The following is a 27,332-nucleotide window of genomic DNA, read 5'->3' as shown; positions in this document are numbered from 1 at the left end:
ATAAATAGAAAGAATAACAATTCCCTCACCCTCCAAAAACTTCTAGAGATGGCATAATAATAATGATGACTATTTTTAGAGAAGAATAAGAGAATATGCTTCTCTCTACTTTGCAGAAGTGAGGACCTATGGGTGCAGAATGTTGTACATACTGTCAGACTTAGCTGATGTGTGGGTTCTTTTGTTCAACCACTTTCCCTCTCCTATCCTTTCTTTTTACATCTTGTTATAAGGGATGTCTGCTTGAGTTGGTGAGGGAGACAGGATATATTTGGAACTGAAAGTAATGCAAAAAAGAAAGGATAGAAAATTTTTTTAATTTAAAAAATTCAGTCGAGGTGTATGTGTTTTCACATACAATGTACCAAGTTCTACTTTTCTCCATGATGTTGGACAAATGAAAAGTAATTACATGAACTCATGCCAAATGCCCAAGGGCTGCTGACTAAAATCTGACTAGAGCTAGGAGGCAGTCAGTCCAAGATGCCAAAGCTAAACACTGAGGGCAAGGAAGCCAGTCCTGCCAGAGGCTGGGAAGAGGCAGGATGGGGTTCTCAGAGTTACTTGGAACCATTGGGGGAATGGGGCGCTTCCAGATCCTACAGACTGCACTGCTGTTCATTCCTGGGATGCTATTTGGTTGTCATGTTTTAATACAGAACTTCATTGCAGTGGTACCAGAGCACCACTGTCGGCTCCAGAACCAGACAAGTGCCAAGTCTCCTTTCCTGGGAGATGGCAGGGACAGGGACCTGCTGCAAGTGTCTATTCCCATGGATAAGAGTGGGAAGCCAGAGACATGTCTGAGGTTCACTGAGCCTCAGTGGCAGTTCCTGAATCCAAATGGCACAGAGCAGGCAAGTCTGGACACTGAGGACTGCCTGGATGGATGGGTCTATGACAAGAGTGTCTTCTCTTCCTCCATTGTTATCGAGGTCAGTACACAACCCAATCTGAGCAATCAGCTGTTTGGTTAAATTCCTCGCTTTCTTCTTTCCCTATTGACCTTGAAAGTAGCAACAAGATCTGAACTCTTATTTCCTTAAGTGACCCCATGTCTGGGAACATCAGAATAAAGAATTCCAGAGTCTTTGTGCAAGTTGTTTTTGGTTTGCATTTACTCTAGTGTGAGGGATTCTCTTTTCCATTTGTCACTGAATCTGGCTGCCCTGAAGGCCACTGGGAGAGGAGCAATTCCTCTAGGGTAGTGATGAGGTCTTCTGGCTGTTTTTTATTATGCCTGAGGATATCTGTGTGTTCCACATTATATATAAAATCCTATTAGGATCTGGATGATTAGTAAATGGGACAGGTCTCCAGTGATCTACAGACACGATCTCATTTGAGCCTCTCAACAAGTCTGTGATGTACACATATTGTAGCCATTTGATAGACAAGGATCGGAGAAGTCACGTGGATTATCACACAGGTGGGAAGAGTCTGAGGAGGGAACCCTGTCCATCCTGTCTTGTCTGTTCAAATCTGGCCTTTCCTCAGCATAGAAAATTCCCAGTGAAGAGGATCCCTGTATCTATGCAGATCAGCAGCCAGTCTCCCCCTTATGGTCCTAGAGTTGCCTGAGAGGCACTGAGATGTTGAGAGAGTTGCCCAAGTTTAGAAAACCAGCATATGTCAGAGGCAAGGTGAGACCCTGAATATTCCTGACTCTAGGACCTCCCCCCATCCACTGGTCAGATGGTGTCACCCATCATCTTTTCTTTTTAGTCATTTGTAAACACAGTAATTCAATGGGTCTTCTGAGCTAGAAACAAAAGTGTACAAGATTTTAAGCTTCTGACCTTGTGGCTCTGGGAGCTCCAACATGTGGGTATTCTGCCGAACATAGTGGATAACCAGTAATGTCACAATTGAGAAAGAATTTTTTGTCTTGCAGTGGAGAAAACTGAACTAAGTATTTAGTCCATGTGGTGACAATTGACTGTATGTAGGATGCTGGATGAATGCCTCGTCGGGCTGTTGGAGAGGACTTTACTCTACTTGTTTGTGAGGGGCCAGCTGTGTTCTGAGGTTGCTGCCAGCCCAGAGATTCTGTGGTTCTACGTCCTCAGGCATGTGAATGAATTGGTACTCAAAGAATCTCAGCCTTTGGCCTGAGAGGCTGTTCAGGTCTAGTGACTCAAGAGGCTGATCTAGAAGATTTTTATTCCATTCTTTAATCCATAAGTATGTATTGATTAAATACTGTGGGATATCTCAGCCATCCATGAGCAAAAGAACTCGGCGAGTTCCAAAAAAAACAAGTGAGTGAGTCTCGAAGCCACAACGTCAGTTTTAATACAATCATATAGTGAAGAGTAGGAGATCTTGCCTGAGTCCTCTGTGGCTGTGGCCTTCACACAGATACCTCAGCTTCTGAAGACTTGGAACAGTCCTAACTGAACCCTCCGCCAAGGGTACCCACGGGATCCGAACCCACAGGAGCAAATGTGAGGGCAGAAGTTATTCCCAGACAAGGAGGCGCCCCAACAATACTGATGTCATTCACGCAGATCTGCTGATAGGCATCAACAGTTGTTTCCTCCTTTGCTTTATTATGAGCTTTATTATGAGTCCCCAAACTTCTAACCCTGTCCTCTATGTAATGTCTACCTGAAATGATGTGTAGTAAAGTTGGTGTTCTTGTTGTTGTTGAGTCATGTCCAACTCTTCCTCACCCTAATTTGGGATTTTCTTGGCAGAGATACTGGAGTGATTGTCCATTTCCTTGCCCAACTTATTTTACAGATGAAGAACTGAGGCTAACATGATTAAGTTTTTTTGTGGGATCACACTATTTCTGAAAATAAATTTATTTTTTATTTTTAGGTTACACCACTCAGTTCCACAACTTTTTGGGTTCCAAATTTTCTCTCCCTCCCACTCCTTACCCCTCCCTACCAAGATGGCATGTAATCGAATGTAGGTTCTACTTATACCTTCACATTGAATTTATTTACACAATAGTCCAGTGGTAAAGAAGAACTGTAACCAATGGAATGAATCATGAGAAAGGAGAAATGAAACCAAAAAAGAAGGAAAAAAAAAGAAAGAGCAAAAGTGTCCCTCCATCTGCATTCAGATTCCATATTTCTTTTTCTCGATGTGCATAGCTTTTTCACCATGAGTCTTTTGGAGCTGTCTTTGAACCTTTCATTGATGAGAGGAGTGAAGTCTATCAAAGTTAGACCTTACAGATACCCTGTGTCTGTAATCATGTTTAATTATCTCCTGGTTCTGCTCCCCTCACTCAGTATCAGTTCATATAGGTCTTTCCAGGTTATAATGAAGTCCATCCGTCCTTTGTTTCTTATAGCACGATAGTATTCCATTACGTTCATTACCACAGTTTACGGTTGCCATTCCTCAGTTGATGGGCATCCCCTTGATTTCCAGTTCTTTGCCACCACAAAAAAAGCTGCTATAAATATTTTTGTACATACAGATCCCTTTCCCACTTGTATGACCCATTTGGTATGTAGCCCTAGAATAGGTTATTTCTGGGTCAAAGGGTACACATATTTTTATAGCCCTTTGGGCATAGTTTCAAATTGCTCTCCAGAATGGCCGGAGCAGTTCACGACTCTACTAACAATGTAACAAAGTTCCAGTTTTCCCAATCCTCTCCAGCATTTATCATTTTCCTGTTTTGTCATGTTAACCAATCTGACAGGAGAGATGTGGTACCTAAGAGTTGTTTTGATTTGCATTTCTGTAATCAATAGTGATTTAGAGCATTTTTTTCATATGCCTATAGATATCTTTAATTTCTTCCTCTGAAAACTGCCTATTCATATCCTTTGACCATTTCTCAATTGGAGAATGACTTGTATTCCTACAAATTTGGCTCAGTTCCCTGTATATTTTGGATATGAGGCCTTTATTAGAGAAACTGGTTGAAAAGATTTTCTCCCAACTTTCTGCTTCCCTCCTAATCTTTGTTGCATTGGCTTGGTTTATACAGAAACTTTTCAATTTAATATAATAAAAACTATCCGTTTTGCATTTTGTAATGCACTCTATCTCTTCTTGTGTCATAAATTCTTTCCTTTTCCATAAATCTAAAAGGTAAACTATTCTTTGCTCTCCCAAATTGCTTATACTATCAGCCTTTATTCCAAAATCATAAACCCACTTTGACTTTATTTTGGAATACTGTGTAAGATATTTGTCTATGTCCAGTTTCTGCCACATCATTTTCCAATTTTCCCAGCAGTTTTTGTGAAATAATGAATTCTTAACCCAGAAGCCAGATTCTTTGGGTTTATCAAAGAGTAAATGGCTATGGTCGTTGACTACTGAGTCTTTTGTACCTAACCTATTCCACTGATCCACCCCTCTATTTCTTAGCCAGTACCAAGTAGTTTTGATGACTGCTGCTTTACAATACAGTTCAACATCTGGTATGGCTAGGCCACCTTCCCTAGCATTTAATTTTCATTACTTACCTTGATATTCTGGACCTTTTGTTCTTCCAGATGAATTTTGTTGTTATTTTATCCAGCTCTGTAAAATAATTTTTTGGTAGTTCAATTGGTTTGGCCTTGAATAATTAAATCAATTTAGGTTAAACTGTCATTTTTATTATATTAGCTTAGCTTAACCATGAGCAACTGTTGTTTTTCCATTTATTTCGATCAGACTTTATTTGTGTGAAAAGTGTTTTGTGATTGTGTTCATATAGATCCTGAGTTTGTCTTGGCAGGGAGACTCGTAAATATTTTATGGTGCCTACAGTAACTTTAAATGGAATTTCTCATTCTGTCTCTTGCTGTTGGGCTTTGTTGGTAACATACAGGAATGCCAAGGATTTATGTGGGTTTATTTTATATCCTGCAATTTTGCTATTTTTTTTTATTATTTCAAGTAGTTTTGTTAATTAATTCTCTCAGTAAATCATAATATCATCTCCAAAGAGTGATAACTTAGTTTCTTCTTTACCTATTCTAATTCCTTTAATTTCTTCTTCTTCTCTTATTCCTAATGCTAATGTTTCTAGTACTAAATTGAATAATAGGGGTGATAATAGACATCCTTGTTTCACCCCCAGTCTTATTGCGAGTGCATCTAGCTTATCTCCATTACAAATAATACTTGGTGACTGTTTTAGGTAGATGCTGCTTATAATTTTGAGGAAGACTCCATTTATTCCTATGCTTCCTAGTGTTTTTAATAGGAATGGGTGTTGTATTTTGTTAAAAGCTTTTTCTGCATCTATTGAGATAATCATATGGTTTCTGCTAGTTTTGTTGTTGTTATGAACAATTATGCTGATAGCTTTCCTAATATTGAATCAGCCTTGTATTCCTGGAATAAATCCTACCTGGTCATAGCGTATTATTCCCATGATACGTTGCTGCAATCTTTTTGCTAATATTTTATTTAAAATTTTTGCATCAATATTCATTAGGGAAATTGGTCTATAATTTTCTTTCTCTGTTTTGACTCTTCCTGGTTTAGGTATTAGTACCATATTTGTGTCATAAAAAGAATTTGGTAGGACTCCTTCCCCTATTTTCTCAACTAGTCTATAGAGTATGGGAATTAATTGTTCTTTAAATGTTTGATAGAATTCACATGTAAACTGGCCCTGGGGATTTTTTCCTAGGCATTTCATTGACGGCTTACTCAATTTCTTTTTCTGAGATGGGGTTATTTAGGTATTTTACTTCCTCTTCTGTTAACCTGAGCAATTTACATTTTTGTAAATGTTCATCCATTTCCCTAAGGTTGTGAAATTGATGGGCATACAATTGGGCAAAATAATTCCCAATTATTGTTTTAATTTCCTATTCATTGGCGGTGAATTCACCCTTTTCATTTTTGATACTGGTAATTTGGTTTTCTTTCTTTTTAATCATATTGACTAAAAGTTTATTGATTTTATTGGTTTTTTTTTCATAAAACCAGCTCTTGGTTTTATTTATGACTTCAATAGTTTTCTTGATTTCAATTTTATTAATCTGTCCTTTGGTTTTCAGTGTTTATAATTTGGTATTTAATTGGAGATTTTCAATTTGTTCTTTTTCCAGCTTTTTCAATTTCATGCCCAATTTGTTGATCTCCTTTTAATCTATTTTATTCATGTAAGCATTTAGAGATATAATACTTCCCCTAACAACTCCTTTTGCTGCATCCCATAAATTTTGGGATATTGTCTCATTATTGTCATTCTCTTGAATGAAGTTATTAATTGTTTCTATGATTTGTTTTCTGACCCATTCATTCTTTAGGATTAGATTATTTAGTTTCCAATTAATATTTCGTTTCTCTTTCCATCTTCCTTTATTACAGATAATTTGATATTGTATCCTGATCTGAAAAGGATGCATTCACTATTTCTGCCTTTCTGCACTGGATTGTGAGGTTTTTATGCCCTAGTACATGGTCAATTTTTGAGTATGTGCCACGTACCACTGAGAAAAAGTAAAGGAGTTAGAGGAAGAAATAGACAGCAAAACTATACCAGTGGGGGACCTCAACTTCCCCCTCTCTGAACTTGATAAATCTAACCTCAAAATAAACAAGAAAGAAGTTATGGAGGCAAATAGAATTTTGGAAAAGGTAGATATGACAGACCTCTGGAGAAAACTGAATGGGGATAAAAAGGGACCACACTATTAGAGTCTAGGCTTCACCATTTGCCATTTCCTTTTCCCAAGAAGAATAGGAATCCTTTAAGAGTGAGATTTTGAGACTCAACCAGAAACAATTCTTATGAAGATGGAAATAAATCGCTATTGAAAGTGATTATGGATGATAGGAAAATTATTAAGCAAATTAGAAGTTTGTTTTTGTAAAATTTAATATCTATCTGTATTTTTCTTTTTTCCATCACTTTTATTTCAAAGTATATTCTCCATCTTCTCTTAGCCAGCCATATTTCCTTTGCAACAAAGGTGAAAAAAAGAACACAGAAAAATGCACTTTATGCAGAATAACTCCACAAATCAATATTCTGAAAGTGTACAGAATGCTCCACACCCATACCCCATCCCTGAAAATAAAGGACAGAAAGGCATATACTCCCCACTTCTTGAAATCCCAATGTTGCTTTGACATCAAATTATAACTTCTAAAGACATGTCCTTATAAGGTTTTACCCCAAACGCTTTGATTAGGGTTGCCATGGCTAGGAATGAGTGTTGTGACATCTCTCCAAAATCATTCTATTTGATTCATGTGATCACTCAGCCTCCCCTCAGGTAACATAACAGTTTTTCTCATTTTAGATATCTTTGTGCTGGGTCCTGATTGTGACTGGGGTCTTGGCTGTTTAGCTCTGTTTTGGGATGATTAATTTGTAAAGTTTTCAATAGTTAACCAAAAGTGTTTTGTTTTGGCAGAGTATAGAAGGGATAGTCATCAAGGCTGAGGGCAGAAGAGGAAACTGAGGCTGCAAGTGGGTGCCCTGCATCATGAAGATATTAAGTGGTTGAAGTGGAGTCACATGAATGAGCATTTTTCTTCCCGTAGAGAGAAGAGAGATCTGTTGGTCAATGTCCGCTGAGAAGACGCCTGAAGATTTTGTGCTCTTTGGCCATTTATCTAGTATAGCTAAGAATAACCACTGTAATCTACGGATTAGACCTTCTAGATAGAGGGAGCTTTGCTGAGTATCCTCTTGCAGATAGAGGAGGATTGGTCACATGCCCTGTGTTATGGGAAAATAAAAGACTAAGGTCATGGGATGGAGGAACAGAAGATGTTTGCCTTGGTTCCCACTGTTAGCAGGAGTGATTTGGATGTCGCAGACCTCATGGGAAAGGGGTTGTGTTTTTGGCAGGCTAGAAGTGTTTGCTTTGTGGATGAAATTGAAACCACATGGTGCATTAGGAGTCTGGAAGGGAACATTTGGAACCTGTAAAAGAACATAAGGAAGTACCAGAATATTGGAATATCAGCCTGCTGGTAAACCTGAACTGAGTGCCCTTTGAGCACAGATTGTTGGCTCCTAATAGTGCGTTAATCTTTGTTTTTGTATCCATTTATGGGCTCCTCTGAATTGTTCATGTTTGCTACATTTTGCAATGGCATGAAATAAAGGCTGTCCTCTTTCCAATATGAACTTAGTTCCCCTAAGTGGTTGCACAGGATCTGAGGCCTCCTTGTCCACATGTGCGGTCATGGCGATATACGTGGAGATTTCCATGAGTAAAATGAGTAGTGGCATGATGAAAAAAGAGAGAAATGAGATTTTTTGGTTGACTCCTTTCAATTGGGGCTTCCATGTAAGCTGAGAGTTGAGTGTGCCCTGGGACACAAGGTCACTTGGTAATTCCCAATCCCCAACGAATAAAGCACTAAAAGATATGAAAGAACAGTTTTCCAAAGGTGCAACACAAGTGGGTAATATTCTCTTGAAAACCCCTCAACACAGCCAAGAGTCGGAGATGCCACAATGATCCGTAGAATTAGAAAACTAACGAAAAGGAGATCTTCACGTTCCCTGAATTGTGAAAAATGGCCCACTCATTCCTGGTTGTCAGAATTGCCAACTTTTCAGATCTTACTGGGGAGTAATTCGGTGTCCACAGAAAAGGGCACAATAATTATCATAATTTCTGCCCCATGATTTCCATATTAGCAATATCCCATGACGAAGTAATGAAAAGCAAAGCAGAAAGGGGCATGAGTTTAATGATGTGCATAGCAACATAATGATTGCAATCAATCAGCTTAAATAAAAATATAATTGTTTAAACAACGGATTAAATTTGGCCCAAATGTAATAAATATTTAGGTATTCAAGACTTTCAGCCTTTAATCATAGGATCACAATGTCACTCTTTCTCCTCGTTTCTCCCTCCCACTTTCTGTCCAATCTCTCTTCCAGTGGGACCTGGTGTGTGAACGGAAGTCACTGGCATCAGCTGCTCAGGCAATATTTGTAGGAGGACAGCAGGCAGGAAATGTCATCTTGGGGATACTCTCTGACAGGTAAGTGAAGGACTCATGTGGAGACAGGTCTTCAGCGGATAAACAAAGGCACTTGAAATGCGATGGCACCAAATCTATGTGAACTTCTAAAATGGGAATGGCCCAAGGGAAACTCAAAAGAAGACAGAGCTTCTTTCTGTCCTTTCTCCAGGAAGCCTCATTATATTCCCTAGTGACCCAGGGGTCCTGTCAGGGACCTCTAGAGCTTACTCTGATTCTATTTCTTCCTGAAAATGGATGTGGTCAATGCCTCTCCCTCAGCATGAGTTAAGCAATATCATTGACTGGATACACCAGGTTACTTTCCAGACTATCAGCACCCCTACGTGAGCCACAGACCAGCTAGAATCTCAGGCAGGAAGATTTCTTGTATCACATTCTGTGGCATGTAGGCATTCATCCTGTCCAAGTCACAACACTTGTGTCCTGAACACAGTGGCGAATGAACATTCTCTCTCTCTCTCTCTCTCTCTCTCTCTCTCTTTCTCTCTCTCTCTCTTTCTCCCTCTCCTCTCTCACTCTCTGCCCTCTCTCTTACACACACACATTGAAAGAGAGAGAATGACTAAGCATACAGAAGAATCTCCACCTCCCTGTATCAATAAGGCAAAAAACACAGTATCAGTGATAATCGTGAATATGCCCATGTAGTTTGTGTCACAAAGTATGAGAGACTCTCCCTATAGAATGTAGAAGTATAACATTTATTCAGACAGCAGAGAACCATATCCCATAACCAAATGTTCAGCTCCCGCAGCCAGTGTGCCCACTTAGTCATAACAGCAAGGAACTTAAAACACAATATCACAACATGGAGCCTCGCCATCCCAAAACCTCTCTGAACCTCTACAGGGGTCTTCCCAAATATAAACTCACAGTACAGCTAAGTCAGTCTGTTCAGCTCTAACTATGACAAGAGCCATTAGCAGCCCATACAGCTCTCTTTCTCTCGGCATTTCCTGTGACATAACTTCCTTTTCTTGTCAGGAAGCTCCTCCCATCACATGTGACTTAGGCTTCCTGTGATATAAGCAGGTCACATGGCCTACTAATGGGTGGGAAAGATCTTCAAATCTAAATTGCTACTATACTCCCTCACTTTGGAAGGACTTTCCCTATTGATGTTGTGAGCTTTATCCTTACTCACTATGGTCAGGATGGATTTTTATCTTTTAAAATATATATTTAGATTTATATTGCTGATTGTTCATTTTGACAGTTGTCAATTGATTTGGCAAATAAAGCTGATAAATTCAGGGAACCCTAAGGGAATTGAGCCAAGAATAATGTGAACATGTTAATAAGGCTAAATCTTCACTCTTAAATTCAGGTTTTATGACCTTAATTGACACATAAGTTACAGAGAAACCATTAATTGGAAATAAGGGTTAGTGAGAGCTTTAAAAATTAAGAATTTCTATAGTCTTTGAATGTTGGCAGAGGATGGTGTCTGACCAAAAAAGCTGAATCTCAGATGTCAGCTGTTAAGGCATCAGCAGCTTTGAGAGAGTTGTAAGGAGTGTGGTGGATAGGCTGTGGATAATGGAATCTACCAGCTGTGTGTCCACAGCACCTCCCATATGATGCAATGGGCTAATTCTCGATGGTAATTGGGAAAGTGAGGAAACAACCTCAATATTTAGGTTTTCTATAGCAGAGAAGGACAGAAATTGCTCTTTCCAAATGGGGCAAGTCAGAGCATACATTTCAGAATACTGCCAAAGAACAGGCAGTGGTGTAAGGCCAGGCAAACACCAAACCTTTCTGTGATACCATTTCATTACTTTGTCCACAGGTTTGGGAGAAGGACAGTGCTGCTGTGGTCCTCTCTGATGGCCATGATTTCTGGTATGTGTGAAGCCTTTGCACCCACCTTTGTTGTCTATGTCTTGTTCAGATTTCTCACTGGCGTTGCAGCAGCTGGCATCCACCTCACCAGAAACTGCCTGAGTAAGTGCCATGCAGACAGTCACATTCTTTTAATTTTACTGTGGGGAAGAACACAGAAAGACCGATATGTTCCAAGCCTGGCAACAAGGGAGCAAGCAAGTTCAGGAAAATCCATCATAAATGTAATAGAGGTGTCACAAGTGTAAACAACTTCTGAACATTAGACTGAATCCTTGATAGTATATAGAGAGCTGATGTTGAGGGTAGGAAGATCTGGGGTATTCTCCTGTGATGACACTTAATAGCCTTGTGACTCTGGGCAAGTCATAGAACCTCTGGGTAGTTGAGGGAACAATCTAAAACCATGGGATGCGGAAAAGGTGCCAATGCACATTGGCACAGGGAGTCTTCCCTCCTTGGAGTTCCCTGTGTCAAGGAAATCATAGGCTCATTTCCCTTCCTTCTCCCTCTTCCTTTCCTTTTCCTCTCTGTTTCCCTGTGCCCTTCCTCCTCTCCATCCCTGAATTTCAGGCTGTTTCTCTCACTTTTTCTTGTCTTCCTCCCTTCCTTTCACTCTTCCTCATCTTTTCCTTCCATTTCTTTCTCTCTTCCTCCTCTTCTCAACTCTCTTTCCCTCCAGTCTCTCCCCCCAACTGTCTCCCTTTCACTTTCCATCCCCGTCACTCATTATTGTCTTACATCCTCGGTAAAATGTAAGCTCCTGTAGATAGGGACTGTATTTTAAAATGAGTTTTCATTGATACTGTGTGTTTCTTACATCATCATAGATACCTTCAGAATCCCTTCCTGTCCCCTTCCCAGAGATCCATTTCAGCAAACAAATAGCATTTTTAAAGAAGATGCAGCTAGGTGGCGCTGCAGGGGATAGAGCACTGGGCCTGGGGTCAGGATGACCTGAGTGCACATCCAGTCATAAGATACTTACTATCTGTGTGACCCTGGGCTTGTCACTGAACCTCTCTCAGTCTCAGGGTTCTCTGAGGGCATAGGAATAGCACCTACCTCATGGGGCTCTTGTGAGGATCAAACAAGTGAATACCTTAAAGTCCTTTGTAAACTTTAAAGCACAACAGAAATTCTAGAGAGCCTTATTTTCATTATATGAATAATTAGTGAAAATGAAATCTCCCTGAGGCCAGGGATACCATCTTCCTGGCACACAGTAGGAGCTCTATAAGTGTTAGCTGAGTGGAATTACTGATGAATGTGTGCTATGGAGCTGATAGAACATAAGCTTCTCGAGGCCCGAATGTGTTCTGTCTTTGTCTTTATGCCCCCACAGCCCCGCACACTGCCTGCCACATAGTAGGTTTCATAGCAAATGGTTGTTGAAATATTTACTGTTGAATCCTTGAGTTACAACCAGTTTGAGCCCAAGTTCTTGGCAATCCTGCCATTCTATTCTCTCCGATTTCATGAAGCCTAACTGTTCATCTTGTTTCTCCTTTAAGCTTTAGAATGGACACCTCCTGATAAACGGATACATGTGATCACTTGTAATGTATCTGCCTTCCCTTTGGGAGTGATTCTACTGTCTGGACTGGCCTACCTGGTCCGAGAATGGCGCTGGCTGCAGTTTTCCACTTCAGTCTCATTTGGGATCAGTCTTCTTTTGGCCCTGTATGTGGACAGGACAGCAAATACATTATCCAGTCAGTCAGTCAGTCCAGTAGCATTCATTAAGCACCTACTAGAGGCCAGAGCATTGCCTAAGGACTATCAAAGACTCAAAATGGAAAGGCCAATGGTCTGGCAAGTAGAAATTTGCGTGGGAATGTGGCCTTGAGAAAGGCTGCTTGGCAAAGCTGCTTCAACACCCTCCTAGGTCCTTCTCCTCCTCACTCACCTTGTCCTGTACAGAGAAGTTTCTGTTGTGTAATGTAGGATGCTGCCATCAGTCTCCAAGAGGGCTGGTCACCCCTCTGGGGCCATGTCAGCTCCACCAGGTCCTTCTGTCTGAACTACCTGGATTTCATCCATAGCTAAGAATCCAGAAATGCCATTTCCTGTGCCTGGGGCCAAGCCCCGCACACCCCCTGCACCCCGACTGAATGTACTCTCCCCCATTGCCTTTAGTAATAATAGCTGGTATTACACAGAACTTGATGATTCCCAAAGCTTTTTCCGTACCTTATCTCACTGGGCTTTCACAACAACCCTGGGAGGTAGATGTCAATATCATCCCCATTTCACAGATGAGGAAACTGAACCTGAAGATAGTTAGTCCAAGTTTGCATGGACTCTGATCCTCTGGGCATGCTGGGTGTCACCTCCAGGGGGCAGTAAGGTGTCACTGACCAATACCCCCACTGATCCTAAGGTCCTGGTGCTGCTACATTCCCAGGACAACCTTTGAAGTCCTGAGTTTTCTTCAAACTCAGGGCAGGTACCACCTACTAAGTGATGCTTTTCAACTCTTTGTGGCTCCCTCTACACCCCTACCAAGGATGTGATATGTATTTTGGGTCTAGTCTGTATACACTTCTATGTGCACCTCCACTTCCCCTCATGGAATGCAGGCTCCTTCAGGGCAGGGACTGTTTGCAATTGTGGCACTCTTTCCAGTGGCTGGTACAGGGACTAGCACATGGTGGGCTTTTTAAAATGCTCATTGCCTGATTGACCAATTAATCAGAATGTCTTGGGTGACTGCAAGCCACCTTTCATGTACTTTCATGTTAATAGGCCCAAGTTTATTTCTAGCCTTGATGAAACCATGTGGCCACATCAGTGTTAGTGCCAATTTGGCATTCCAAGAAGGCCAAGGTGGGAACGTCATTAGGTCTGTCCATTCTGAAAGGCAGTTCACACCAGGATTAGGAGACCTCAGAAGAAACCAGGAAATGGATTCTCCCTCTGGACCATCTTCCTGAATATGGAGCCTATTTGGTTTGGGATCACATCACTTGGGGAAGGGTGGTGGTCTGGAAATCAACCCAGGAACCTCCCCACAGTATGTCTAGCTCTCGAATAGACCCATTGGCAACTATAATCACCTTAGGGACAAGGGGTTCTTGCTATGTTTGGGCCCATCCTCAGGACTTTTGATTTCTCTCCTTGCTCTATCAGGGCCCTCCCAGAATCTGCTCGTTGGCTAATCACCCACAACAAACTCCAGGCAGCTGTGAAGACCCTTCAGAAGGTGGCATGGATAAATGGCCAGAAGGAACAGGGGAGCAACCTCACTCCAGAAGTATGACTGAGGGAAATCCTCAATGCATCCACAACCACATTTCCAAGAACATGGTCTCAGAGAACATTGATAATTTTATAATTTCTACCCAACGTATTCCAAAAAGTAATTGCACATGGGTTGTGAAGGTAAAATGCACACCTCCCACAGAAGGAAAGTTAAGGATAGAGCTAGTATCAAAATCAGTTGGCAAGGGTAGAGAAAAAGTGTTTCAGGCACGTGGGATGAGCTCCTTCTTATAGCTGAACTCTGCACTTAGCACTGGATTTTTTAGCAGCCAAGGAAGAACCTGCTGAGGGACGAAGCTAATCTTTTGAAAAGGCAAATGTGTCAGTGTATCTAGAGAGGCCAACTTCTTTGTGGAAATTCAATTCAGTGTAACAAGCATTTGCAGCCCATATAAATCCTCAAGAATCTTCATTCCACCTACCATTACCCTGATGAATTAAGTTCCTAGAGTTAGCTTGGCTACACCTTCTTCAAACCCTTAGAGTACCTATGAGAGGCTGGGTTTGACCTGTCTCACATGGAGAGGTGGCTCTTCCTCTTGCTAAGCCTAACCCTCTATGTGCATAAGCAATCCTCCCATCCTGATTTCAACAACAGTTTGCCCCCTGTGGCTTCTCTGGTCTTTCATTTATCTTCAAACTCTCCCTGTTTACTGGTTCCTCTCCTACTGCCTAGCAAACATGCCTCGGTCTCTCTGTTCCTCAAAAACCCTCACTTGTTCTCTCTCTGCTCTCATACTCCTTGAGAAATCCAACGACAATAATTGCCTCCCCTCCCCCTCCTCTCACTCTCTTCTAACTCTCTACACCTTGCATTCTGATTTCATCATCCTGCCAAAACTTTTCTCACTAAAGTAACCAGCAGTCTCTTATTGGCCAAATCCCATTGTTTTTTCTTAGTCCTCATCCTTCTGGACTCCTCTGCAGCCTTTGATTGCAATCATTCCACCTCTTCTCCTTGGTACTCTCTTCCCTCTAAGTTTTCAGGAGGCTACTCTCTCCAATTTCTCCTCCTACCTCTCTGACCACTCCTACTCATTCTCCTTCGCTTGATCTTAATCCAGACCATCCTAGATTACCACAACACTTCTACTGGCCTCTTCTCCTCTCCCTCTATATTTTTCCCTTGGTGGTGATCTCAATGGTTGCAATGGGTTTACTTACCAGCTAGATGCTGATTATTCTTAGTTTTATTTATTCAGCCTTAGCCTGTCTGTGACTTCCAGCCTCCCATCTCCAACTGCCCACTAGTCATCTTGATATGGGTGTCCAATGTATATCTTCATCTTAACATATTAAAACTAAACTCTTTCTCTTACACCCCAAAAGCCTCCTCTCTTCTGAACTTTGCCAGTGCTCCTGAGAACAACCACAATTCTCACAGTCACCCAGACATCCACCCTCAGTGTCATCCTCAGCTCCTCACTGCCTCCCATCCTCATATCCAGTCTGTAGCCAGTCAGTCAGGTTTCAGTCATGTCTGACTCTGTTTGAGCCCTATCCAGGATTTATTGACAAAGAGTCTGGCATGGTTCACCATTTCCTTCTCCAGCTCATTTTACAGATGAGGAAACTAAGCCAAACAGAGTTCAGTGATTTGCCCAACGTCGCACAGCTAGTGTGAGGCAGATTTGAATTCAGAAACATTAATCTTCCTGACTCCTTGCCCAGCTTTTTATCAACATCAACAGCCCGTGGGCCATTGCCCATTGGCATTGCCTATCAATTTAACCTTCATTGTCCCTCTTGTATATATTCCCTCTTTCCTCTGGCACTGCCAGCAGCCTAGTGCAGGCTCTTAATCACTTTATGTCACCTTTAATGCAAAAGTCTCATGTTTGCTCTGCCTGAGTCTCTCTCCACTCTCCTCCACTCCTCTGTCAAACTGATCTGCCAGGAGTCCAGGTCTGTCCCTGTCACCCCTTTCTCAATGAACTCTAGTGTCTCCATCTTCTGAATACCCCCAGATCCAATAGAAAATCCCTTGATGACATTTAAAGTGCTTCTCCTCACCATGAATTTTCTAGTCTTCTTACACACCATTCCCCCGAGTGTCATTCAGGGACACTGGCTTCCTTGCTGTTCCCCACGCAAGTCCCTCCATCTCCTGATGAAAACCATTTTCAGTGCCCATCCGCCAATGCCTGGTATTCTCTTGCTCCTGGTGGCCTCAGTGGCGACCTTCAACTCCCAGCTCAGATTCCAGCTTCTATAAGAATGCTTCCAGGATCCCCCTTTATTCTAGTGTCTTCTCTCTGGCTATTATTACCGATGCCTCCTGTATAGAGCTTGTTTGGACATGGTTATTGGCCTGTGGTTTCCCCCATTAGACTGTGAGCTCCTGGTAAGCAGGGATTCCTTTTAAAGGAGCCTCACATCTCTTTGGAGTATATTGTAGTATATGTTGTAATATACTTGTCTGAAACTAATTTGGGTCAAACTATTTCTCAGATCTTCTGGCAGCTTTTTTTCGAATAGAGGGAGTCCTTAGTCTCATGTCAACAAGCATCTCTTAAATGCCTACTTTGTGTCATACAGTGTTCTAGGCACTGGGAATACAGAGTCCAAAAGTAAATAGTCCCTGCATTTGCAGAGTTTACATTCTGCTCATCAGAAAGAACAAGTACATGAAAAAGTATGAGCAAAAAGGTGCAAAATGATTGGATTTATTTCATTTTTTTTCAGTCATGTCTGACTGTGACCCATTGTAGAGTTTTCTTGGCAATGACCATGGAGCAGCTTGCTATTTTATTCTTTATATCATTTTGCAGATTTGAGGCAAACAGTTCAAATGAATTGCCCACAGTCACACAGCTAATAAGTGCCTGAAGCTGGATTTGAACACACATCCTCCTGACCCCAAGCATAGCACTATCACTGGAGCTATTAGGAAATTTCTTCTCTAAGAGGTGGCATGTGAGATGAATGTAGAAGAAACTTGAGATATTATAAGGTAAAAGGACTGAATTCTTAGGAGAAATTTCCAGGTGAATTTTCTTAGAAGAGACACCATATAACATGGGGGCCGATGTCCTCTCTGATAGTTCTGCAAAAGACAAAAATGTTTGCTAAATGGAAGGGTATCTCTTTGTCTGTTTCTGTCTCACTCTTGATCTAGGTACTAGGCAGCCTGGATCTAGAGTCAGAGGGCTCGGAGTCAAACCGCACCTCTGGTATTTACCACCTCTGTGACATCAGTCAAGTAACTTGAGCTCCAGTTACTTCATTTTTCACCTGTGTGTGACTAGAGGATTGGGATAGCTGGCCTCAGTGTTCTCTTCCAGCTCTGGATTCATGTCCCTAGGTTCCATTGTACACAGAAGCAGAGGCAATGACATTATGGTATGGTCACATGATAGAATAGGCTAATGACAGCCTGGGAGAGGTGTAGCTTGAGTTTGCCTGATGCTTGTGTACAGGGCTTGGCATTTGCTCCATGGTCATATGCCTGTGGGGAAGATATAAAAATGGTCCCTTCATTCCTTTCTACTCAAGACCCTTGAACCCAAGGATTTAAGCTGACTTCTCCTTCCTCTGCCCTCTGTCCTAAACAGGTGGTAATGTCCCACATTCAGGAGGACCTAACAACGGTGAAGCAAAAGGATTCTCTCAGAGACCTTTTCCAGACCCCAGACATGCTCAAGATGACTTTGTGTGTCATGTTTGGGTGGTGAGTGAACTTTATTTTTAATCTACTGATAGCATCCAGAGAATCAGAATAATTTGCCAAGAATCAGATATACTCACCCTGTGACTTAGATCCTGAGCATCCTCTCATCCCTCATCTAGGAGGATATGAACGACCAGGGCTCATAAATTTGAGAAAAGGTGATGCAGCAAGTGCTTGAGATGCTGGGATTATTATTCGAATTAGTCCCACAATGAGAATAGTTTCTTTTCAAGGCAAAGGAAGCATTTCATTAAAAAAAATGAAAACTGAAACTTCTATATCCTATAATAAATGGTTTTACTTCCAGGTTTGCTACTGCATTTTCTGTTTATGGAATGAGTTTTGATTTGCAGAAATATGGGTTCAGCATTTACTTGGTCCAAGTGCTATTTGAACTCATAGATTTCCCTACAAGGTTGCTTGGAGCCATTAGCATGTCTTACCTGGGAAACCGCTTCACCTTCATCTTCTGCGCAGTTTTCTCTGGATGCCTGATCATCGTTGTTATTTTTGTGCCTCAAGGTGAGAGTCTTTTCATTGAGTATGCTGCACTATGTATAAAGTGACTAAAATGAGTAGGGGATGTGATTGTGTTAGGCTCTGTGGTGACAGATGAAATGGGAGGCAAGGAAACTGTTCCCTACCAGAGGTCTAGATGTGAGTCAAACTTGATTGGAGAATGGCCAAGCCACAGCGCTACAGGATTGTAATAGAATATTACTGCACTGAAAGAAATAAATGAGAATATTGACGTGATATGATGCCGAGTGCATAACCTGGTGCAGAGCAATGTGCGATGAACAAGAAAACCGTGGACTCAATAAGTACAACGACGTAGGAAGGAATAACTGCACCAATAATGGAACCATGAATGCCATGGGATTCTAAGGATTGTTGAAAAGAGAGGAAAAGTTCCACCTTCCCCCCTTACTGCGAAGGAGGAGGCCTATGGGTGTAGAACACTGCATGAGTGATCCACACCACTGACAATGTGGCTGCACTCACTGAACTGATTTTATCTCACTCTTCTTGGTTTTTATTGGGTAGAGGATGGAGGAGGGTCATATTTAGCAATGAACAGCATGCAATAACCAAAGATACAGTAACGAAAGTGCATCCTACTCTGCCACGGTTCAGTAATCACGTGTGTAATTCTGTGTACTGTGCCCACTCCTACCATTCTTCTGTCTGCTCTGTTATGCAGCTGGAGAAGGAGGAGGGTGTCTAAAGAAAGGTCAGCCTCTAGCCCTCCAGTGCAGCACACAAGCAGAGGGACTAGCTGCAACTCTTTAAAGGATGCCCAGGGAGGCAGTCCTTTTGGTAATTGAATGTACAGTGATCACTGAGGCATACTCTACTTTTTAAAGTGGGCAGGGAATAAAATAAAAATAAATTGTCAATCATAAGTGAATTGACAGTAACTTGTCATAGCTAGAAAAACTCCCTGTCCTGAATGCAAATGAATGAGGTTTCAAATGAAGACCAGAGAGGCAGAACCACCAGCTGAGCTGAAATAAACTGCGTATTTCCCCACTGTTTGTCCTCAGATATGCCTTACCTTAGGTTGACATTCAGTGTGCTTGGGAAAGGATTGTTGGGAGCTTTGTTTTTATGTCTTCACCTCTACACATTGGAACTCTACCCAACTGAAATCAGGTAAGAATTTAAGGAAAATGTGACCAGAACATCAAAAGTCAATGATGGTAAAATGTTCCTGTCAAGGATTCAGGCAGGTGTACATGTGCTGGGTCATTGGGTTGAAAACACAGCCCAGGTATATTCGTCTCAATTCAATTGAACCATTACTTCCTAACTGACTTCTATAAGCCAGACCCCGTGCTTTGCACTCAGGATAGAAAGGTTAAAACGAAATCATCCTGTCCTCGATGAACTTCCATTCTATTAACTTTGCCTCAAAAGTGAATATTAAAGAAATGGATGTATAATGATGACATCCAATGCTTCCACAAACATCTCCCTACTTTGTGCTTCTCATACCCATCTGCTTTGCCTTATTTGGTTAAAGAAGAACAATCAAGTGATTGGCAGAAGGGAAATGCTTACGCATGGGTCTGAAGGATGCTAGTCTGTGGTGCTCTGCATTACCAGAAAGCCTGTTCTTTTTGTTTTGGAGGTTTATTAACTTGTTAGTCATTAGCTGGCTGTTGTCCAGGTGCTTGTTTGGTCAGCAACTGATCAGATTTCCTCCAGCTACAAAGTGGAGATGTTAGATGGAGAAGTGTAAAGTTTCTGAGAAACAATGAGGAGAATGTGTTTAAATATCACAGTGAGGGAGAGGACATATTGGCGAGAGGAAGGACAGAGGAAGGAAGGAAAACACAGAGAGGGAAAAGTAAGGGACCAAAGTGAAGGAGCAAACCCTTCCAGCCCTGTGTCCAAGGTGCTTATCTTTCATCCTTGTTACTTGCTCTCTCATCCAGGCATTCACATACTTTGTCATCTCTCAATATCCACTGGAGCAAATTCCTCTAGACCTTATTAACTCACTCACCAGCATAGCCACCTGTTCTTTCACATCCCTTTTGCCAAATTCATTCTTTCACCAAACGCTTCTCTCCACAGTCTCACCACCTCTCTCATTTAATTAATTCCTCATTGATCACAATGGCAAAAGTGAACCACACAAGGTACCCTAAAATAAAGTTGTCTTTCTTATATGTCAGAGGAGCAGAGACAGCAAGAGGCAGTGGGAAAAACACTGGTGCTGGAATGACAGGTCCTGGGTTCAAATCTTGCCTACCTTTGCTGCTAAATATATTTGTGACATTGGCTCAGTCACTGCTCTGAGACATTTTGCTCATTTGTGCAATGTGAAGCATATTGGCCTAGATGGTGTTAGAACTCTTCAGAGGGTAGATTGGTGATTGGGGGACATGTTTCGTTTACAAGAACATATTGACCTCTCTGTGCTACATTCATGAAAACACACAGGGGCCTCTGAAGGTTGCCTAGGAATACAAGGGGTTCTATAGTGAGGGTGGCCGGAATGGACTGGGAGCTGGGAAAATCACTTAACCATAAAAACATTCGTCTAAATTTCAGGGAACAAAATTTCTACAAAATTGAGATAGAAGCCAGAATTTAGAGTTATTAGTCTGTACAATGCCTTATTGGAGGTTTTTTGAGCCCAGAGAAAAAGTTCATGGTCCTGGGGTAAAAGGATTCGGACAAGGATGGGAAACTAAGTAAGTGTAGTATTCCCTGAGAAATGGGAACGAAGAATTACAGGTCTTGTGACTTTCATGAGGGGGTCCATATTAGCACTTCATGTTTGACTCCTGTTGGTGGGAGGGTGTTGTCATGGTGATAGCTGGCTACATTCTAACCTTTCTCCCAATTTTGTTCACTTGCAGACAGAGGGGAATGAGTGTGGGGCTTTTCAGTGCACGCATTGGTTCGCTGCTGTCGACTCTTTTTCTCATCATTGGCAACCATATCCCCATGTTGCAGCCTCTGTTGTTTGGAATAGTGCCCATCCTTTCTACCATTGGTGTCTTCTTCCTCATTGAGACTCATGGCCTCCCACTGCTGGAGACCATCCAAGAGACAGAAAACAGGTCAGTTCCTGACTCTAATCAGTGAAAGTGTAATGTTACAGGAGATCTGGAGTGTCTTTGATGTGTTTCTTTCCCCTGGGCTCAGAATATGTAACAGTGGTGGGGGAAATATTTTGGGCAGTTTCAGAGTCAACATGACAAACCCAGGGTCCATAAACCTGTCCTCAAATGTCTTCTTCCTATATAATGTTAAAATAACACAAATAATACAATACATTGTATTCTGCTAAAGTGACAATTATTGGGAGTCCAAATACTTGGAGATGACTTGGAAGTTTTTTATATCCCATGCATGGTTCAAATTATCTCATCAAGATTCTCTTCATTTTAATTTGTTTAATCAAGCCCCTACCATGTGCAATGTAGAGTGATCAGGTGGTCAAGTAGCTAGAGCACTGAAGCCAAAGTTGGAAAACTCTTCTTTCTGAGTTCAGTTTTGCCCTCAAATCCTTACTACCTGTGTGACCCTGAGCAAGTCTATTAACTCTGTCTTAATTCCTCATTTGTAAAATGAGCTGGTGAAGGAAATGGCAAACCACTCCACAATCGTTGCAAAGAAAACCCCAAATGGGGCCATGAAGAGTTGGAGGTGACTGAAATGACTGAACAACAAATGTGCAAGGTAAAGGCTTGCACGGTGGGAATACAAAGAAGGTGCCACGTATGTCTTGTTCTTTAGATTATTATGTCACCAGACAAAGCACAAGTGTGACAACAACTGTGTTAAAAAAAAAGGAGAGGTCCAGGCAAAGACTGATGGCAGAGGATAGGTGGGAAAGTTGGCAAACACCTGAAATGTCGCAGAAGCCTTCATGGAGGAAGCATGGCTTGTCTGCCCTCCACATAGATGAGAAAACCGGTTTGCTTATGCTAAAGCAATGAGAACCTCTTTTCGAGGCTGGCTGTCCTTTCTCTCAGCTCCCCCAGTATAGAGGGCCAAGAAGAAAAGTTCAAATACTCCTTGCTCTCCACCACCACTTCAAGACCATGCCAACATGACTCACCAAGCTCTCTTAGTGTCATCAATCACTGCTCATGCCATCCTGTCCACATTCTCGTTGCTATAACCTCCTGTACTCCAGATCACCATGAGAGTGATCTCCACGGGTTCCCTACTTTCTAAATAATTGTATTCTCTACATCACTCACAATCTTCTCATTCACTTCCACACCTGCCTTCATCCTTGGGGACTTCAATATTGACAATCATAGCACTCTGAACACTCTCCCTTTGTCAATTTCCTCAACTCCTGTGACTTCTGTCTCCACTCAAGCTCAGCTATAGCTACCTACAGACTTCAACATCGCACGAATTGTTTGACCCACAGGATCTCGACCTCTGAACTTCCACTCTGATTCTACCTACTGCTCTCTGCCCTCCTATTTCCCATGTCCTCCTAAGTAGGTTTTCATCCTCATTAGGACCTGTAGTCCAATAAAATGTTCTTCTCCTCCCAGTCCCTCACCCCTCTTCTTGACTCCTGTTCTATCTTTAACAGTCTTGACTCAATAATCAGTGCAATTTGATGGTCTTCTCCCTGTCTAAAATTGCCTTTCCTAAGAGGTAACACCCACCAATACTTTTGCTGTTGTATTTCCATTACTTATGGCCACCACAGCACCCTTCACTACTACTCCCAAGAATTCCTCCTACAACCTCACCCAAAGAGTGGCCATGCAGAGTTTTTCTGCAGACCCACATTCAGGAGGAATACACTCCTCACACAAATGCCTATTGCCTTTTGGGTCAGCTCCAGGAGCTAGGATGGTTTTCTGTAATTAGCATCTTCGAGGTTTTCACCTTTTGCTTCTGGTCTGCCCTGTGGGGCTCAGCAGACAATGCTCATCCCTCTTCCATGTGACAGCCCTTCAGATCCTTGAAGATACCTGTCCTCTTTCCTCTAGTGAGAAGCAGCTGATGGTGCAATGGACAGAGCACTGGGCCTGGACCCCAGACAACCTGAGTTCAGATGTGGCCTTTGACACTTAAACGCATGGGGGACATTGGGCAAATCATTTTACCTCCCTGGGCCTCAGTTTCCCATGTTTATACAGAAAGTCTGTGTCCAGATGCCTCTGGATTCCTTTTGGCTCTATTTCCACTGTCCTTTATCCATTCAGTCAGTATCCCCTGGATGTTTATTAATGTCCTTCCTAAAATGTGATGCCCAGAACTGAGCACAATATTTCAGACTGATTGGGACAGGGGCCATTCAATATGATTTTCCCCTCCATGAGTGGTGTGGAAACCTCTTCATTCCCTTGGCAGGAGGGCAGTGTGTTTGTGTGTGTGTGTGTGTGTGTGTGTGTGTGTGTGTGTGTGCAAAGTAAATTTTAGTGTAAGTAAGGTGGAATTCAGTCTCAGTAAAGTGGATTTTAGTGTGTGTAAGGTGGTTTTTGTTATTATTTCTTAGGGTTCAGTTTCTCAGGATCCATAGACATAACAATCTCTGTTTCCCAGGTATTAGATATGAGTTCCCAGGCTCATGGTTCAAAACCTCTCCACCACGATTGTGCAGCATTATATAAGGATAAATAAATAAACGTGTGCTGAAATTGTAAACATGCACTGCAACTGTGAAGTGAGATACAGGGATGAGGTGATGTAAACTTGTCAGGCTGTTGCTGGCACTATGCCTTCTTTGTCCGATGCCCTATAAAAACTGGTGGGCATTGGTCAGTGAGTTGGGGAACCTTTATGGTTCAATGCACAAGCTGGCATGTTTTATGCCTTCATTGACCTCCATTAAGGCTTGGGAGAGGGGGATCTGTGTGTGCCTCAACCAACCCCCTATTGAGGCTTGAGGGGATTTAGGGGATTCACAAGTTGTGTCTGTCTCGATTGACCTCACCTGGACATAGCGGTAGCTGGCCCCCCTTGTCACTGGCCCCTGTGAGAAGAGTGATTAGAGAATGCTGTAGGAGTTTGTGGTGCTTCTGTTATCGGCAATACTCTGTTAGAGAAAACCAGACTAGAATAAAGCTTATTATTAACCCCTTTGAAGCTGTTTTCCTGTCTGACCAGATCAAGAGTGAACCTGGTAGAGGCTGGAGTCTGAAATCTCCAGGGCCTCCTGTGTGTTATCTGTCTAACAGTGTGTGTGTGTGTTTGTATGTGTGTGTGTGTGTGTGTGTGTGTGTGTGTGTGTGTGTTTACACTCTCATCTGTTCTCTCATTGCCGACTAGCGAAGGATTGCCCCTACTCGATTGTCCTCAGATTCTCTCCAGAACCCAGTGGTTCACTTCTATTGGAGGAATGCCCCGACCTTGTTCATGACCCCAGCCCTTGAGCCTTATTCGTTGCTGAATCCTTTCTGTCTTGTCCAACTCTTTGTGACCCCATTTGGTTTTTTTTTGGTGAGGCTCCTGGAGTAGTTCTACATTTAATTCTCCAGCTCACTTTACAAATGACAAACTGAGGCAAACAGAGTGACTTTTCCAGGTACACACAGCTAGTGTCAGAGGCCTGCTTTGAACTCCTATGGATGAGTCTTCCTGATTCCAAGCAGAGTGCTCTATCCACTGGGCCACCAATTGCCCTTCCTGAGACTCTACCAAAGCATTTTTATTTATATATCCAGCTAAATACACTGACAACATTTGTAGACTTGAGACGTAGCCATTTACTTGACAATAAGGCAAAAGATTTAAGAAGAACATTGCAATCACTCCCATATTAAAGCAAATAAAGGAATTATAAAAACATCCTCATGCACACATGGCCCTGGGTCACTTTCTTCTAACTGTACATACATTTTCTTTGGGGGAGAGTGGGCACACCCTGAGAGACAGCTGCCAAGGAGGCACGTGGGAGAAAAAAACCCATATCCTGGAGGTAACCCACAGCTCTGCAACTGTAATATACTTTCACATCCTCTCCCTATCCTGAGACCTGTGCCTAGAAATGCCTTTATGGACATAGCCTCTGTGTACAGCTGATGTTTGCTCTGCCATGTTTACTTGATCCAGGCTGTGCTTGACTGACTCTTTACTAGCTCCAATATCTCAGCTAATCTGGTCAATCTGCTCTGCCACTTGTCTGACTCTGTTGTGAAGCTGTCCCTCTGCTCACTTGTACATACTCCCCAAGAGCAGTTCTACTAACTATCACTTCCAGCCTCAAACTTAGAGGATTCATTTCCCCGTTTCTTTCTCTTCTCTTCCTGGATTCAAACACTGGGCACTATCTGGATATGACCCTCCTTTAAGTAAAGATTAATAACCATATTCCTGTCTTCTGTCTATGACCAGTGAAATTTACATTTGTTGCTTATCATAGAACTGTCCTGGTGTCTGTATCATTCTGCCACAAATACTACTGTCTCAGAACTCTGGGTCTCTCCCTCAGTACTCATCTTCAGGCAAGTGAACCATCAAAGCAGACTTTACTGACAAAAAACTCCTCCATATGAGAAGGCCATGGCTTAACAGGACAGGACCTTGCACAGATATGAACTCAACCTTCTCTGTGTCCATCTTTTCCCCACAACCTCCAATGCCACCTTACATAGGATGTCATCTCCTTGAAGGCAGGGGTTCTGGCAAGTTTTATCTTGGTGTTCACATGTACATAGTAGGTGCTTAACAACAGCTGGACAAATTAATTTATGTTGATTTACCCAGATTTATTTTAAGACTCACCATCTTCGGCCCAGGTTCTTTGGCAGATGAAAGCCTCCCTTCCCCAGATTTTAGCGTCCTTTCCTCCAACTGGGACAGACATTAATTTTGTTGTCTAATAGCAGAGTTGCTTTGTTTCTGTGTTTCTCCTGGACCAGGATGAAGAGGGCACAGTCTCGCACAGGAAATGCCAGTGAAGATGTACAGGAGAGACCAGCCTTGCTTAGTCCTGAAATGCCAGAAGCTGAGAGCACAGTTTAACGCTTTCTTGTGGGCTCTCAACTGCACTTCTGAGGGACTCCGATGTCTGGACGCAGCTTCATTATTTTTGCTTGTTCTGAACTGAGATCTACCTTTTATGGATTGATAGTGCATTCTGGCTGCTGAGAGGGTGGGAACAAGGTGGCCTGATAGAACTCCCCTGCAATTCAGTACATGAAATTAAGTCTTTGTTAAACTTCATTCTTCAAAATGAGTCTAATAAACAATGAAGAGAAATACAAATGTTCCCCTTGGCTGTGTGGTGCATGGTACCCCCTGCGACTGTACTAGCTACATCAGGACCTGCCCACGGACCTTGGCAAAGTGTTCTCCTCCTGGGAAAGTCTGTTTACATTGATGTCAGGTGCTGAGGCAAACATTGGCTTTCCCATTCATTATATACAAAGCGAGTTAGGAAGCATCGTGGAGAAACAGAACAGCCTCTTGAACATTGTAGCTCCTTGGATATATAAAAAGGACCTTCATTAGGGGCACCTCCCTCACTTTGGGGAGAGCATCCACAAGGCCATCCTTCTACTCTTTCCTCATGGATTCATTCTCCCACTCCTCAAGAGTTTGTGTCAAACCTTCTCTCCCCTCAAACCTTCCCCATTTCCCCTGCGTCCACCTTCTCAGATGAAAGACTCACTCCTGCTTTTTTTACTAAGACCATCTAGGTGAATAGTGAAGCTGTTTCCTCCAACATTAGCAAAGTAGTAACATTATAATAACCAATAACATTCCCAATATCTCTTAATTGCCAAATCTGATGCTCTTTTCACAGTTGTAATATTTCTCAAAATTTCCCCAGCATTTTACAATTCTGATGCCCTTTTCTTACTGGACAGTCTCTCCTCTCTAGATTTTCATTACATGGCTCTTGCCTGGTTCTGTTCTTACTGCTCCTTCTCAGTCTCCTTTCCTGTACACTCAGCTATATCATGTCCCCTAGTTGTCCATGTCCCCCAAGGCTCTGTCCTGGACCCCTTTATCTTCTCTCTCTCCTCTACCTCACTTGGTGACTTCATCATCTTTCAAGGTCTTAATTATCTTCTCTAAGCAGATGACTCTCAGATGTATAAATGCAGCCCAAGTTTCTCTCACGAGCTGTGGACCATCACCAATAGCCTAATGCTAGATGTTGTGTAGTCAT

At 42.2% G+C, this 27,332-nt stretch overlaps 1 protein-coding gene across 1 annotated transcript; it reads left to right on the top strand.

Moving 5' to 3' along the window:
* Nucleotides 1-581: 581 nt before the first annotated feature.
* On the top strand, nt 582-26,179 carry LOC118852958 (solute carrier family 22 member 20-like). The gene is made up of 10 exons (XM_036762707.1): nt 582-935; nt 8,834-8,937; nt 10,733-10,887; nt 12,300-12,504; nt 13,918-14,041; nt 17,604-17,719; nt 18,027-18,241; nt 19,267-19,375; nt 21,094-21,297; nt 26,077-26,179. The coding sequence occupies exons 1-10, from the start codon at nt 582-584 to the stop codon at nt 26,177-26,179; spliced, it is 1,689 nt and encodes a 562-aa protein (XP_036618602.1).
* The last annotated feature ends 1,153 nt before the right edge of the window (nt 26,180-27,332 follow it).

The sequence above is a fragment of the Trichosurus vulpecula genome, chromosome 6 (assembly GCF_011100635.1).
Source record: "Trichosurus vulpecula isolate mTriVul1 chromosome 6, mTriVul1.pri, whole genome shotgun sequence".
Classification (NCBI taxonomy): Eukaryota; Metazoa; Chordata; class Mammalia; order Diprotodontia; family Phalangeridae; genus Trichosurus; species Trichosurus vulpecula.
This window is presented reverse-complemented; position numbering and strand designations above follow the sequence as displayed.

Excerpts from the sequence above, each read along its gene's own strand:
- LOC118852958 (XM_036762707.1), top strand. The coding sequence starts at position 582 with ATGGGGCGCTTCCAGATCCTACAGACTGCACTGCTGTTCATTCCTGGG. Across the intron at positions 12,505-13,917 it reads GCAAATACATTATCCAGTCA|GGCCCTCCCAGAATCTGCTC; the intron begins GTCAGTCAGTCC and ends TTGCTCTATCAG. Across the intron at positions 19,376-21,093 it reads CTCTACCCAACTGAAATCAG|ACAGAGGGGAATGAGTGTGG; the intron begins GTAAGAATTTAA and ends GTTCACTTGCAG.